This window comes from Taudactylus pleione, unplaced genomic scaffold (genome assembly GCF_031769625.1).
Source record: "Taudactylus pleione unplaced genomic scaffold, aTauple2 ptg000265l, whole genome shotgun sequence".
Taxonomy (NCBI): domain Eukaryota; kingdom Metazoa; phylum Chordata; class Amphibia; order Anura; family Myobatrachidae; genus Taudactylus; species Taudactylus pleione.
In genome coordinates, this window is record NW_028284667.1 from 844,246 (window position 1) to 861,397 (window position 17,152).

At 42.5% G+C, this 17,152-nt stretch overlaps 1 protein-coding gene across 2 annotated transcripts in view; it reads right to left on the reverse strand.

Annotated features, from left to right (window-relative positions):
- Window positions 1-1,759: 1,759 nt before the first annotated feature.
- BBX (BBX high mobility group box domain containing) overlaps window positions 1,760-17,152 on the reverse strand; it is an 85,859-nt gene continuing 70,466 nt past the window's right edge. For both annotated transcript variants that reach the window (XM_088481185.1, XM_088481186.1), the window contains 4 exons: window positions 13,165-13,254; window positions 9,304-9,492; window positions 7,919-8,108; window positions 1,760-2,975 (listed from right to left, as the gene is read on the reverse strand). In XM_088481185.1, coding sequence (XP_088337311.1) covers window positions 2,891-2,975; window positions 7,919-8,108; window positions 9,304-9,492; window positions 13,165-13,254 — 554 coding nt within the window. In that variant the 3' untranslated portion in view covers window positions 1,760-2,890. The remainder of the gene's footprint in view (window positions 2,976-7,918; window positions 8,109-9,303; window positions 9,493-13,164; window positions 13,255-17,152) is intronic.

Consider the following 17,152-nt stretch of genomic DNA (forward strand, 5'->3'; position numbering starts at 1 on the left):
CCGCACTATTGCATCAGCTGGAAGAATACTGGCTGCAGAAAAAATATTTACACAAGTATAACCAGCAACAACACTTAAATAGTTTGTCTAAATATAGGTATCTGATAGATAAGAGAGACCTCGGTAAGTATCTACACTGTTTAATTTACACAATAACTGGACTGCTTTCACTGCATTCATTGGCTTCAACACTTGACATGTCAGCTTACAGAATTCCTTCTTGTATCTGTTATAAATGCTAAGTGACTACAAAATTTCAGTCATCACAGTTCACTTTATGAACATTCCAAGCATGTGTTTTTGAGGTTCCGCTAAAATTGAGATGGGAGCAGAGAACAACCTTTTACAAAAGAGACTGAACATTCATCTTGTGGAATATAGTGGACAGGTGATAGAATCAAAGGCAAAGGTTACTAAGAGTAATTTTTTTCTGACTTAAAGCTAATTTTTTTATTAAATTATTATAAAAAGGCAGAGCTGTTTATTGCTGTAAAAAGTACCCCAATTCTTTGTATACTATTCTTAAAATCATGGTATAACTAACAAGGCAATACATCACACCACTCAAACTAGTTAACAGAACTAACTGTACAAAGGCTTTTGCTACATAGTATGTAGCCAGTGGTTAAACATTTTTTTTTTTGTAATTAATTCACTTCATCCATTAATCACATTTTATCCATGAGTGTAGATAAGAGCATTTCAATGTTGTGGGTTAAATATTTTCTACATGGATTTCAGAAAATATATATGTTGCTTGCGTAAAGTATAAATAAGTAAAAATAAGTAACCACCATTCTTAATGGAGTGGTTTTCTATTTTATAACATGTACAATTTAGCAACCACTAGGGTTAGGTGAGACAGATGGGTCTGAGAAAGCTCTCCATTGTAAATAAAATACAAGAAATGTCCTCTTTAAAAAGTAAAGTATTCACATGTATCTGTTATAAAATAACAGACTCAGAGGCCTCCAAAAGTTGGGAATTTAATTCTCATGCCAGCAAATAGATTTATCTGGTCTTTTTAGCTACATGAAAACCACAGAATACCATCAAATAAGTACGGCCTAATATCAAGTCTACATACAGTTGTTTTCAACAGGTCAACTCAACCTTTATTGCTTTTATCAATGCAAGCTGCTCAGGCTGACCAAGATCTCTTTACTTTCTCCAGTCACTGCAGAATATGGTATAATCATGAACTAGCTACATCTGAATACCTTCATGTGAATACTTTACGTTGTAAGAAGACTTTTACTCTATATTGCAACCTAAAGTCAAATTGTTTGTGTAACTACTTACTTTCTATACAGTAAGCTATAAAAAGATGAATGGTACAAGAACAAATACTGCTCTCCACTTCCTAACGCTGATGTGGGTGAACATGCAGTGCAAGAACATAGCTAATCTTTTGTTTCCCTGGAGTGACCAGGACAGTAGCTATCCCTGATCCACATGCATCAGTCAGCAACTAGGAACAGTATCCATCTGACAGCTATGTAATATGCAGCCATTAAACAAGGACAATAAAATTGTTGCCCAAGTATTTTGTAGCATTAACATGTCAGTTTTAATTAGAGATGAGCGGGTTCGGATTAGTTCGGATTTCCACACCAAGTTCGGATTTTTCCCGCAAAAAAACGGGACTCAGAAAGAGGCAAAACGTCATTTTTCATGGACAAACATCATCATTCCTAGACAGAAGTCCAGGAATGATGATGTTTGTCCATGAAAAATGACGTTTTGCCTCTGAGTCCTTTTTTTGTGGGAAAAATCCGAACTTGGTGTGGAAATCCAAACCCACTCATCTCTAGTTTTAATACGTTTCTAAATAAAAGGATTTCAACTGAAACTCTAGCTTCAATTGCACCTACGTAAAACAGTATTTGGCAATATTCATAAATATATACATAAAATATTTAGTGATACTAAAACTTGGGAGTTTGATTCAGACTTCCTCAGCACTTTCTGACTTATGTTTATGTCAGAAAGAAAGGTGCATCCAGGAGTCTGCCCAATTATATACTGTGTAATTAAAAATCTTTATCTTCTGTTAAAACCTGGACATTTTTACATTGGTATAAAATGTTCTTGCATAGGAACAGGTCCTATTTCTTTTTAAAAGAAAAAAAAAAAGTTGTTGCCATATGGACAGAGCTAATCAATATCTACTAAGGCTTACGATTCAGTGGGTAAAACATGCATATTAGAAACGGTTTATCAACATAGCAGAGAACCACTATTCCACTTGCTGTCTGTGCATTAACATTCCTCCTCGAGTTGAAATGAAGTAGTCATTAGAAAGCCTGTGTTTATGGCACTTAGCATGCTGCTTAGGCTATCAAGCAGAATCGGTTTATCTACATAAAACTACAGAAGTGCAAAAGACGAGGGTGGCGGAAAAGACACACAATACCCCTAACAATGGTACACCTGAGCCTACAATTTAGGTCTTCCTGGAACATCCCTTAAACTTAGTCTCAATATAAATGTAACCATAAACTATTTTATAAACCATTTTTGGAACTTAAATCTTACTTACAAAATTACCAAGGATAATCTATTAACTAGTGCAGTGCATCAGTTTTTTTTTTAAATAACCATAATACGAAACTAGTATCACACTCTGCTTCAAAGATCTGTTCTATTAGGCCGCAGATGACTTCTTATCTTTTACACTTCACCCCAATTTAAGCCATTGTAGATAACATGATCACATCATCTCTTTCCATTAGTAGGCCTAGAACAAATCGAACTCTAAGGACAAAGCCCAAGCTTTTAGCTTCAAAGTGAAACTCATTTCTGGCCATATCATGGATTTATTCTGCCTTGCTACGTAAGGCTCAACGCGTAGATTAAAATATGGAGTTAAAAGTCATAATGTGAAGCTTCACTGGTCTGCACAGGAAATGAGCACAGCTGCCTGGGGCACTTCTTTCTTCTGACCATCTCTTGAGTGGGAGGATCTAGGACTCCTGGAGAAACAAAGAATAATTTGGTTAAAAAAAGCCACACTTTAAGAGGATGGTGTCTGTAGATGATGTAACAGAAAATTAAATTTGAGACCAGTACCATAATCATTACTTTGTCAATTCTGAATAATTTCTGGGGGGTTTAAAGACTGAAGTGACAGTTAGAATTTTACAACCACGAAACAGGAGAGGTGCAGAAACTACCAGTGACTGTACAGTGATTGCACAAAGCTAGCAAGAGAATACACACAAGTCCAATGAATGAGCAATGTCACACTAACACTGAAATGAAGAAACAGAATTATTGGCGAGTATAATCATATGTTTACTTCTTCGATCCTCCATGACATCCTCATCTTGGGACATACTAAAGCTCAGGGTGGGCAATAACAATAAGACTTCAAGATTCTGCATAACAAATGTAGTTTATTTATGTGCCTCTCTGAGGGCTTTATCTCCAAAATAAGCCTCTGACAGATCCAATGTATAATGACTAGTAAATATTGATGCTTCCGCCTTCCTTGCCCAAGAAGTGGCTACTGCCCTAGTTGAGTGTGCTCTAATGATGACAGGTGCCTTGAGACTTTCTATCCCATTGGCAAAGTCAATAACCGCTCTTATTGATCTTGCAATGCTCTGTTTTGTGGGACTATGACCCGGTCTTCTCTCTCTCTCTCTCTCTCTGTGTGTCATCCTCTGGCTGTGCGAAAAAGGCTGGTAGTACAATGTCTTGATTGAGATGGAAGGATGAGGCTACCTTTGGTACAAATTTTGGATTTATCCTTAATAAAACACTGTCTGGCTTAATATTCAGTTATGGTTCCTCTGACCATAAAGGCCTGTAGTTCGCTTACTCTCTTTGCTGATGGTATTGCAATCAAGAAGACCACTTTCCAGGTTAGATGCTTTAAGGAAACTTCTTTTATTGGTTCAGGACCAAATTTAGATCTCATGGAGCTATGAAGGATTTTATCTGTGGATGTATCCTCTCGATTGCTTGACAGAATCTCTTCACCAACTCCTCTTCTGCTAATTTTTTATCCAGAAGTGCACTGAGGGCTGATATTTGTACTTTAATTGTTGAAACTGCTAGGCCTTTGATAAAGCCTTCATATAGGAACTGTAATATTCGAAGTATGTCTTGTCATTGCTTCAGCTACATTTCCTACAAAAGGGATAAAAGGTTTTCCAAATCCTATAATAAATCTGAAGAATTCTCCTTTCTTGCTTGTAGTATAATCTGTACTACTTGCTTTGAAAGCCCTTTTTTCTTCTTCAGGGTCCATAGGGATCCCCAGGGATACCATGGGGATAATGGGTTTGTAGTGATCCAGGCACCACACAGTTAAGCTTTCAGCTCCCAGGATGCCTCATGGTCCTCCTTCACATATAAACCGCTCCCAGGCATTCAGTTGTTTGTTTGCTGCGGCAGGATTCAGATGCACCTTTGTAACAGGGGACTGCTAAGGCAGTCCCAAGCTTTTATTTTATTTCTATGTTTTTGAGTTAGCAGTGCTGAGCGTCTGCATTAAGACGCATGCACTGCGACTCAGTCTACCTCTGTCGGGCCACAACACCAGTAATGGTGATTTCAGCGGGCTACGGCAGAGCTTGCTAGCAGCGATGCTGGGGCCCGGACTGCAACCGGACACACGGAGAGGTCAGGTAAGGCGATTCCTCACTTACAGGGAATCGAGCGTGGCAGTCCTTGCTTCATGTGCTGGAGACGCACTGGAAGCCGCTGCAGTGAGGGCCGGGGCCATCCGCTCCCCTCACTAGACCACCGGGGCCTTATCGTCCGATGCCTGGGATCGGCAGCAGAAGCTTCTGCTGCTATGAGGCCAGCGTACCCGGCTGGTTGATGCAGCTTAGGTGAGGTAGGCTCTCCTCCGGCAGCTCCTCCCCCGACCCATCAAAAGTTTTCCTATGTCTGGGTCGCTCCTCCTACCCTCCTCGTGCATACAAGATGCTCAGAGTCCATTATCGGTGCTCTGCTGAAGTGGTTTGGTCTCAGGAGGTTTTGGGTCAGTCTCCCTATATAAAAAAACGGAGTAAAAAACGGTTTTCCTTTCCATAATGGGTACTGGCTTTATTGCTCGAATTCGGATTAGTTTATTTTAATTTTCTGCCATAGCGATCTTTTCCAGTCTCTCAACTGTCATCCTGGACTGTACAAATTTGTCTCTTTCTGGTCCTTCTCTGAACACTATTCTGTATCCTGTGGATATTATCTCCAAAACCCATCTGTCCTGAATACTTTGAGTCCATGTGCTTGTAAACTGAGACAATCTTCCTCCGACTGCTGGTCCCCTGGGGCCTTGTAGGCACTGCTGTCTTGAATTACCTATTCTAAAATTCTGCTGAAAGGATTGTCATCCCTGAAGAATATCTTCTAATGAGGGAAACGGATACCTGTTTCTCCTATCCTGTGGTAGTCTGTAAGATTTACCACCCGTCATCCTTTGTATAAGGGAATCTAATTTGCTCCCGAAAAGGAAAGAACTCTCATACGGTAACGTTGCCAATCTTCTTTTTGAATTTGCATCAGCCATATAAGATCGCAACCATAACGCTCTTCTAGCTACGACTCCAGCAGCCACAGACCTTGCTGCATAAGATACAACATCCAAAGAGGCCTCACAAAAGGTATTCAATAACTTTTTGCATAATCTCTAAATTTCTTACAAGATATTGCCTTGCAATCTTCTCTTCAATATCTGCATGCAAGGATGAACTCCAGAGTCTTAATGATCTGGAAACAGAGGCTATAGCTATACCAGACTTAAAAAAAAAATTAGATACTTCTAATGCTGTATCTTTAAACAAATTTTCAATTCTTTTATCCATGGTATCCTTAAAATAGCACCATTCTCTAAAGGAATAGTAGTTCTTGTCATTAACGCTACAATAGCAGCATCCACCTTCGGTAGTGCACACCATTTAAGCAAATCATCTCTTATAGGATATATACTTTCAACACGGTTCAGGTTGCCCTGTCTCTTATCAAGGTTCTGCCGCTCATTAGTGACGATTTTTTTCATTAACTTGTGAACGGGAAAACGTCTACCCTTTTTTACTCTTCAAATAGTAAATCCTGCTCAACCCTCTGTTCTGGGACTCTTATAATTCATAGTATACATATATTTAACATGCTTTCAACCAGAGCCACAATTAATGCCCTTACATCCTCACAAATCTCTCCAGACTCCCCGCCACACTGCATTCTGGCCCGCGCATCATCAACTTTACTGATGCACGCCTGTGCACTCTGGACAGCTCCACGCCGCGGCCTTCTTTACTTGTACTTGGCCAATGAGCTCCGGCAAGAAACATGCTTCACCGGCTGCTAGGACTGCCCCGGACCGAAGCACAGGCGTTCCCCTCAAACTTCCGTATATTACCGGTTCTCAGTCATCTGCCTTCATGACGCCACCCCGCCTCATCCTGTGGCACAACGGGTATACTGGCCAACATATTAAAGAGGTAAGCTCTATTTAGAAATAAAATAAACTTCCCTACTCTACATTTGTATGGTTAGGAGACAGGCGATCAGTGGTACTGACAGCTGCAGCTGGCGTTGCCGCATGCATTGTACGTCCCTGATTGTGTATTCAAAGAACAAAAGTTTTTTTTTTTGTGTTCAATAACATTGCATGTGCCGCCGGGGAATTTCTAACTGACGCATGTGCACGACAAGCGCCGGCCAGAAACCGAAAGAGGGAGCGTGCACTTCGGCAACCAGGTATTTAAACACTGGGCCTAATTCAGGCCCGCTTGCGAGCGCTAAGCGCTCGCAAGCGGGTCGATGTGGGCCAAGTGCGCATGCGCACGAGGGAGCCGTCTCCGTCGTGCGCATGCGCGAGACAAGGATAGCGACAGCCAAGCCGTCGCTATGGGTCTCGCTACAAAGGGGACGTGCTGTTGATGGTGAGTGACAGCATGCCTCCTTTGGTGGGCGTGCCGGGGGCGTGGCTGCCCAGACGGAGGAGTTACCATGGGAACGCCTACCGTCTGGGGCCGGCCCCACTGACATCACAAGTGATGTCAGTGGGAGTGCTCTCGGCTCTGATAGAGCCGAAAGCACTCCAGGGCTTGCGGCAGACGAGACCCTACCACAAGGGTCTTGTCGCAAGACCGATGGTCGCGATGGTCTTGACCATCGTGACCATCTTTTTGGCCGCTCGCTATAGCTGTGGGTGGTCGCCCACAGCTATGCGAGCGGCCAGGAGGCCGCTCTAAAATCAGGAAGGACGTCCCTGATTCAGAGCGAGCGCTCTGTCAGAGCGTCCGGCTCTGAATCAGGGCCACTGTCCCTCTTCGGCAAACATACTATTAACACATGCAGGTGGTGACTGCACCTGCTTCCCCGCGGTAAAAAGGGAAAACAGGTCCAGGCATTTACCGCATGATAGTCGTCCCCTTCATACATCTCCCCCATTATTATTATTATATATTCAATTTGAAACAGAGGTGCTCCTCATATCTAAATAGATTTTGCCTTCGCTGACTCTATATAATTAAACAATTAGAACAAGCTTTCATAACCTTATATATACACAAATGTATAGCAAACAAACACTAGTTTGCCTTGTGTAAGTTTTTTTTATTTTATTTTGAGATACATATGAAGTGGATGGATACTCATGGCTAAATCACAATTTAATTCAATCAGCAGCTCAACACCGTAGGGCTACACTACTGATCCTGCCCACCTATTCTTACTAATGTGGTTTAGCCTGAAGTATCCATATCGTTTAACAGATAGCAGTATTCCTTGAATCTGGCTGATAAAAGGTTACTTGATCCAGAGGTTGAGAAACCATGATTTAGAGAAAACATAAATCAATAAGCAGAACAACATTCAACTACTTAAACATTTTTAGCGTTGGTATAGCGATCTGTAATCACTCAGAATTCGCATCGTAGAGTAAAAACAGACGTCTAACCTGTGAACATTTTCCATTGCGGCTACCTCGGCCAGAGCAGCTAGGCTAAAGAAAGCAGATACAGCCGGCATGTCTTGGGTAATACTGCAACTCTGTTCAAAGCTGGTTTCTCTAGAGATTGTTAATTCTGCTCGGCAAGTTCCCTCCATACTGCAGCTATTCTGGTAACCATCTGGGGGAATGTTTCCATCTATAAAGAAAATAAACACAAGTGGGAAAATTTACTATACACCAGTTTTATGTGTGGTTTGCAAACAGCCACACATGTAGTTTTCAGAGCAAACCAGCCAGAATCACTAACTGGAACTTTCCTGGTTTAAAACGCAATCCGCATGTGATGTGTGGCAGTTTGCAAAGTCCCAAGCCTAGCGTTCCCACTAGGCTGTTTTAGCGGGGCGTGGCTCCCTGCCCTCCTTCTGGAGGGCAAAAAGCACCCTGCCCTCCAGGAGGAGGGCAAAAAGCGCCCTGCCCTCACAGCCTGCGGGAGCCGTTCTCACCCGCGGGACGCAGTGTCCCGCGGGTGGAGAAACATGCGGTGACCCGGTCACCGCCGGAGAATAGACGCCGGGCGCATGCGCCCGGCATCTATTCTCCCTGTCTGCAGGGCTTGGGGGCTGCCCGGCGTGTCTGTAAGTGCCGGGCACGCCCCCAAGAGTGACGAAAAGGGGACGCGTCTAATAGACACGCCCCCTTTTCCGATTATCACGCCCATTCTCGGGCGCGCGCACGGGCATGCCCTCTCTAGCTCCGGCGCCCTGCCTCCCGCCGGAGCTAGAGAGAACACTACCAAGCCACATCTTGTTGTGACAGTTTCAGTTATTTAGTCCGTAAGAACAGAAAAAAAAAAGATTCACCTTTTAATTAAGGAAATTTTTGTCTTACCTGTAAAATTATTTGAATCCATGGGGACTGTGACAGGTATAGGTCTAGCTGCAGTATTCTGGGCACCAAAGAGTTAACATCTTTGGGTGCAACACAGGTTACTCCTGTGTTCCTCCAATGTTTCCTTTCACATACAATGGCTTCTGCAGCAGCGCTGCTGCTGCTGCGCATGCCCAATAGGACAAAAAAAACCCCCTCACATAAAAAGCGTCTCAAAGCCGCTGCTTATGAAAGGCACTGAGTGCCTGAAAAGAGCCGCCCGGTTCTTGCCTGGCCGGCCAAAACCGGCATGTGTGAAATAGCTCTAACCCTGTCGGAATGCCAGCGTCGGGATTCTGACTGCAGGGATCCCGTACCCAACCCGTTCAAAAGTTACCACATATACAATAATTACATAGCTAACATTTCCTGTTTTCGGTTAGAATTACAAATTGTCATTTTACTACCAAAACTTTGGATATGAAATATTTTAGAACCTTTCCTAAAGCAGATCTCAGTCTTACCTAAAAGAGGAACTACTGAAGGCTGATAATCCATAGATCTAATTAGATGTGTAATCTTCGTTTTTCTGGCTTTTCTCTTCTGACTTCCAACTAAAGGTTCATGAATCGCTGTAGGTTCTGGAATGTGAGGAACAGAACTGGAGCTGCCCCTCATTGAGCTATCATTTGTGGTCGTGTCTTCAGTTATGGCTAAAAGACAAAAACACAACCTCTGTAAAGTATATATATATATATATATATATATATATATATATATATATTTATTTATTTTTTAAATCAAGTGGCTTGTGTGAGGTGATCCTCATACCGAGATGCATTGTAACTTCACTGTCATGTGACATCTCTACTTTCCTAATAAAAGATATGGATGGCATCACTACTTGCCAAATACAATGATATATTTTACATATTTTCATGTGGCAATATCTTGAAACTGTTTATATAAGGATTTATAGCTCTCATGTATGTAAGTGATAAATCACAGCAGATGTGCTTGGTTACAAAAGGGATCTTTGGGTCATCAGTATAGGTAGCACATCTAGAAAAAATAAAAGGCCATCCTTGGTGCCTTCAGCCTTTTGCCTTTATATGTGGTCAAGTGAAGCAATCTCAACAGAGGCCCAGGATTTGTAATTTAATGCATTGCTAGGATGCCCCTTCTTGCAGCTAGGCCATCAGTCTGTATGCATGCATGTGGGCTGTTTTGTGTAAACAAATGTAAGTTGTGCATTTAGAATAGATTATACACAGCAACCCGTTTATGGTGAAGGAGCAACAGTGAAGCACAGAACATCCAACAGCATGACCAACAGTACAGCCAAATCTAACAAGATAGTGTATTAAGAAAACCTCCCAACCTTCCTCCCTCCCTCGTAATAGAAATATAAACTTCTGTATATATTATCTATATAATGTCATAGGTCAAATAACATGAAAAATTAAAATACAATTGCTTTCACAACCTTATAATGCATTTGAAATTAAAATAAACTACAAAACCTTAATCGCTATACTCTGGTGACCTCTCAGTACATGTTAGATAAATGACCAGGCTATAACAAACTGTTTAACGTTACAAAAAGTAGAATCTTGAAAAAGGTGCGTTTTCTAATGGTTTTGTTAAGGTTTCCCTATACGAGACATAAAAGGTCACCAGAGGAATGCCCTATTTCTCTGTAAAATGTGATTTCACAGAAAGCTTCTAAAGGTGTGGTGTAAAATATGTATATGTGAGGCAGATAAATAAGCTCTGGTTGGGGTATGACATACTGTACAGGTGCTTTTCATGCATCCACAGTTTATCCCAATGCTTCTAAGGTATACGGTTAGCATGCTGCTAGTTTTAATACTGCTGGACACAATACCGACATTATTAAGAGGACAGATGATATCCCGTGTCAGTAACAGGAGACAATAAGCGGCCGCTCTACAGTCAGCGCGGCCGCTGATTGGCTGGCGGCAGGGCCGTAGCTAGGGTAGTGCGGCCGGTGCCTTCGCACAGGGCACCACAGGTCAGGGGGCGCTGTTTGGGCCTGTCAAATTTCTGTTTATAATCATTCTTGCTTGTAGCTTCCTCTTATTACATCCCCAGCATCTCCTGGCCTCTCCTATCTCTTCCCTGACCCTTCCCCATGAAGCCATGGCCCTTTTTTGGGTGCATTATGTCCCTTTGAAAAATGAGGGGGGCGCCAATGCTCTTTCTGGCACAGGGCACCAAAAAGTCTAGTTACGGCTCTGGCTGGCGGGACGTGCAAAGCCCGTGCAGTCCTGTCAGCTGGCATTTGGGAGGTATCAGTATGTGTGGCAACACACATACTGATATCGGGTGCGTGGATTGGTAAGCTTGTTTTGTTTTTTTTCCCCAAAGTCCATGGATTACTGCAGAGACCAGCTCCAGGATATAGGTGAGTATGCAATCTTTTTTGCAGGGCCAGTCATTACGGATTCTACTGGAGAAGAGTACAGAAACATCTGGTATAGGTAAGTATGTGTGAATGGGTAGGGGTAGGAAATAAAGTTATACTTGTCACGGTATGTGTGTTTGGGCTTTCTTGAACTATTTATTTTACAGTGGGGGTACAGGTGCCGCCCGTCTGCTGGCACTTGTAGTTCCACAAGTGCCAAAGGGCAGGCATGCTGGCACCTGTAGTCCCACTGTAAATAGTTTTATATTATTGGCCCCCCAATTACCCCCATACCCACCGCTCCAGGTGTATGGGGAAGAGCCCCGGGCTTCAGCGTAAGCCTGGGGTGCTCGGGAGGGGGGGACCCTTCTTTGGGGGGGTCCCCGACTTTCCCGAGATCACCGGCTTGCGCTGACCGACTTGGGGTGCTAATGCTTTGGACCTGGAGCCCCGGTGATTGGGTCTCCGGGCTGTGGCATCACACCCCGGTCAGTTGGGTCTGGTCCTGGTCTTAAATATAGGGGGAACCCCACGTCTTTTTTTCCCCCTATATTTAAAACCAGGACAGGTCCCATTAAGCCAGGTGCTGGTTCCTAAATTACAGGGAGACCCTATGCATTTTTATCCCGTAATTTTAGGAGCCAGCACTGGCTGGCAAGCCTGGGGCTGTTTAGGCTTTTTACAGGTACAACACGTGCCCGCTTTATCCCCGTATTCAAATAGAAATCAACAAAAATGGGAGCCGGCGGAAAGGTATCACCAAAAAACGGGAATTTTCCGGAAATATTCCAGGGACCCCCCTAAATATGTCTAGACATGGGGGATCCCCATGTTTATCTGCTGAAGGAAGTCAGGGTTTCTAATAGCCGCCGCGGCAGGGGCATATTTGCGGCTATGAAGAAGTGATGAAGAATAGCACTTAGATTACTTATTTATTTTTTTAAGTACCTATTCCTATCAAATTTGGGGTACATGAAAATGGGGGTAAGCATATTTTTAAGTCCCTAAAATTATATTTTAAAATTCTGCTAAAATGATAGTCGGCATTATAAGTTTGTCGGTATTACATGGAGCGGGATAATAAATAGCTTATTAACCAGAATTTTGTTTTGTCGGTATTGTACATAGACGGCATTATAAGTTTGTCGGTATTGTATACAGTCGGCATATCAAACATCGGTATTTAACCACAATCAGTATTTTATACTTTTGGTTTTTTGAAGATTAAGGTATTATCATATGGCGGGATAACAGCCATTTCAGGAATTTAACGTGTCGGTATAATATATTTCGGATTTTAACTATTATCGGGTTTTAAATATGTTCGGTAAATGAAATGTCTGTATACAGTGTGAAGGGATTTCATACTTCAGCTTTTTCAATAGATCTGTATTATGCTGACGGTATAACAATTGTAGGTCTGTATTTTTCGGGTAAATCATACCAAACCCGCTTCTAACAATGAGAAAACAAAAGCACAATTTTCACACAGAAGCAAGTGTGAACGCTGGACGGATCATGAATGTAGCATGTCCTATAGCTTTATGTTCAGTCTATATACTCATATGTCAATTGGTCTGTGCTTCATTAGTGGCGGCTAAGCCACATTCACCAGATAGTGAACGCAGCTAATAGGACATAACACTGGTGTTTCTAAAGTGCTCAACAGTACAAGCCCTTAATGCTTTGTTACAACCTACTGGCTGTGTAACTTCATAATAAAAAGATGGAAATTGATGTTATTTACCATTAAAGCCAATATCTAATTAGGGATGGGATTCACACTACACTATGGGGCTATGCTGATCTCACAATATGCAGCAATGCAGTATGCTCAGCTACAGGAAATGACTGAGCAGGTAACAAAAATTAAGAAAAATTATGTTTCCTTGCTAAAAAAAAGAAAAAAAAAAAAAGAGGTGAACTTTACTTTACAGGTCATTAGAAATTAAAATACCTTTATCCGAGATGCTTGGCTTCTCCTTTTTATTTTTGTATTTGCTTACAATTTTGTGAAACAGGTTCTTCTTTTGTGACTGTAAGGGACCTGTCATAAGACAACATACAGTAAATTTATAAATTAAAAATAATATTTTTTATCCTTCTGTCCTTTGTGGAAAGCAGCAAAAAAGGAGCCATCTATGACTTAAGGTGCATACACACGTAACGATTTTGTTACCAACGATGTTCTGTCAAATTTTTTAAAGTGTAATGAACGATTTTTTGAACTACAAACGATTTTTGTAACTTCCCTTAATGAAAATCGTTCAGTTGGTCAGTCAGAATGAACTACAAACGGGAACGCGCATGAACGATAATCGTTCATCGTTATAACTCAGAAATGTAACGATTTCTCAACGATTGGACGATAACGACATTGTTATAGTTAAATCGTTCAAAAAATCGTTACGTGTGTATGCACCTTTACACTTTGGTGTTCGGGAGATTGCCACCTAGCAACAGCTGGTGGGCCTGGGCAGCAAGCATCCTGATTCTCCGCTGAAAGACCAGGAAGTGACATTTTTCCATCACTAATGGACCGTACACACGGTCAGATCAGACAACGATCATATATCGTTGTCTGATTGTTCTGCATGTGCTGGATGATCGTCATCGAACATACAGCACATGCACCATTCCCCCAACTACTATAACGAGGGTCCCTATAGTAACCAGGCTAACCTCGTCGACATCGACCAGGTTGGCCTGCAAGCACGAGCGATGGTCGATATTGTTTAAATCATCCTTTAAATCTGACAGTGTGTATGCACCATAACAGTGATGCTGCACCTTCCCAGCAGGCTAGGTAGTGCATAGGTCACAAGCACACCAGCAGAAGGAGGAGGCTACTTGCATACTTCATTAGATTTTCTCTCTGCGCTGGAGGATAGAGGACGCAGACTCTCTCTCTCTGACACACTGGGTTTTCTTCATATATTGTTAAAATGGACATAAAAACACCTTGGCAAAGGCTTTACCTGTGTCCACTACTTCCTCATCTGAGAAAATAATTGTTCAGAGGGAATGAGAAATCCTTCAGCTATAATACCTGACGGCCAATTTACTTCAGATCGGTAGAAAAACTGATGTAATCATTCAAGTTTTCTCCATAATATGGTTAGTAGGTTGCTATCAAAAATATATAAATACAAATATAGATTTTTCACAGGGAAGCCTGTTAAGACAAATCTATACCATAATTCCCTCGAACTGCCTGTAGCAGGCAAATATATCCTGTCCGGAGCCGACAAAACAGTTCTGCCCGTAGCTGGCATTGTACCTCAGTCTGGTGCCGGGATCAAGTGGAGACCCGAAATTTAATTAAAGGGTACCCATGCTAAATAATACTCAAGTCCCTCTTCTGTGGTAGATGGGGAGTCGGAGGAAGTAACTGGGACAGCTGTGTCTTTATAGTCACATTGGAGTTTTCTGTCAGAGGTTGAGGATAGAAGATACAGTGCTGGTTTCCGGTCACAGATATATCGCATATTTTCTCCTCTGACTATAGCAGGCTTGATCATTCTAAAAAACCTTATAAAGGATTGTCACTGTGTCATCATCATTTGTCTCCTTAGGTATTAGCTTTGGTGAAACAAATACCTCAGACTCTGAGATAAAAATGGATTCTGATCATAATAAACCTAACAATTTCCAGATTATTCCCACACTACTGATTGAGAATCCTAGTACCAGATCGCAGGGGCGACTCCAGCTGTCAGGATACCTCCGCCTAACCTGTACTCCTCTCACTGGGATTTGTATGAGAATTCTGGGATTTGTAAAATTTCTAAACAGGCATTCAGGACTACACTTCTAAAAGAGGGCCTGATTCAGAGCTGCTCGTAAGCGGCCGCTCGTTCGCTCCGAGCGATGTTCGCACATCTGCGCATGCGTATGGATCATAATGCGCATGTGCCAACCAGTCAGTGCGGTCGGAAATCGTGTGTTCGCAAAATAGCGAGTGCCTGCTAATTTGAGTGACAGGATGAGGCGTTTGTGGGTGGTAACAGGGGAAGGTGCTTGAAAACGGGGAGTGGAGATCCGAATGCAGGCGTGCCAAATGGTCAAAACGGGCGTTTTATGGTGTGCATAATTAACAAAAGCAGCATCATCGGCCACGTCACTTGGTTGTCTCTTTGCCTGAACTGTTCGCATGATTGCGGTAGGAAAATCCAACCACAAGCACTGCGAGCAGTTCAGACGCCTTTCGATGTACTCGATTAATCAAATAAATAGCGGAGATGACGTAGGATGCGAGCGGCCAGGGGGCGTCTTTACAAAATAGCGAGCGCATGTTTTGTTCGCTCGCTCAGACAGAGGCGTCAACAGACCGCAAAGAGCGAGCGCTCAATTTAAATAGCCGGCCCCTTTTTCTGAACGAGTGAGCGCAAATAGCGTCCGGCTCTGAATCAGGCCCAGAGTATTATATGGTGCTTAGGAGATTCATAGGCCTGCCCGATGTGCCAGATATTGATGCAGATCTTAAGGCATTATTGGGTGATAGACTGCTGATTTCACACATAAGACTGAGAAAATATTTATTAAAATGACAGTGGCAGCAGATCCTCTGCTATACAGTATGTCCTTGACTAGACAGAAAAGGAAGGTTCATTTGTCTGCTCCTTTGATACACTTTCTCATTCCCCTCTAAAAGCCATCAGCAGGGTAACTTTATTGTGGGTAAAGCATTTAACTATTTTACAAATCCTAGAATAGCAAGATGGCCAACTAGAGAAAGCTTAATACCTAATTCAGGCGTTTTATCACCAAAGCGAGTGATAAAATTAACTGTGAAACAAACATTTCTTTACAATACTGTTTTGTTATCCATTACTGGAAACAAAACAAATACTAATAAACTGCGCTCAAAACCCCTACTGAAGTATGTCACTATTGTGTGTAAAGGAAGACGATGAGGGCACGTATAGAGGATTGCTTTACTTATAAAAGGTTGTGGAAAAAAGGAATGAGATAACACCATATACATACTGCTAATAATAAGATGCAAAAACAATACTGGTAGATAACAACAGCATATATATTACATGGCTTGATAATGCAGACCAGTGTGGTCTAACCGCATATGTGCATAGATCTGTATAGTTTATATATACACAGAGGGTGTGGGAAGTTAATACATAAATCTCCTTATGGCTGCGGACTGTAGAAACGTTGGCCAAGCAGAATAATCGTGGCTGTAATGATAAAAGTCAAATAGTTCCGCTGGTGGATAAGGGTGATGTAATAAGGTCACTGGGGTACTGATGAGAGAACTTAAAAGTGGGTTTTTCGGTGTAGTGCGTCGTCCTGCTACTCACCCTTTCTGATGATCTGAGTCCTTGTGTTGTTGTGGATACCGCGGTGCTGTTTTTCAATGCCCGGGGTGTACACAGGGTCAACAGGTGGTGGGCCGGTGTGGGGATAAGAAGCAGGGAGTTGACTGTGACACAGAAGCCGACGCACTGACCTGAGCTGTGACTAATGAAAGGCGCACCTGTTGGTCTGTTTCCTATCGGCGCTGTGTCCTCTGAATGGGGAGGTGGTCACCAGTTTTGTTTAGATCACCGTCAGGCACCCCCTCCAACTAAAGAGACTCAGCTGCCTCTACCCACACGTTGCGGCTGCTCTGTCCTCTTGGCCCACTCTCTGGTCTCTAGGGATTTTCTTATGTGAGCTGTCTCTCCTCCGGCGCATTCAGAGCGCGGCTTACTTCCAGGTCACGTGACTTTATCCCGTATGGTTAGGAAACAGAGTCGGGTAGTGGTGCTAATTATAGTGAGGATGCGGTTTATCTCTAACACGTTTCAACCCTCGTGGGGTCTTCCTCTGGGAAACAATGCAGTGTGAGTGGTTTCTTGTCAGGGAAGGGGTATTATCGGTCTTAATGCCCCGCCTCTTTTTTGATTGGTTCTCAAATCCTGTCATATGAAAGATTGGACGTTTTC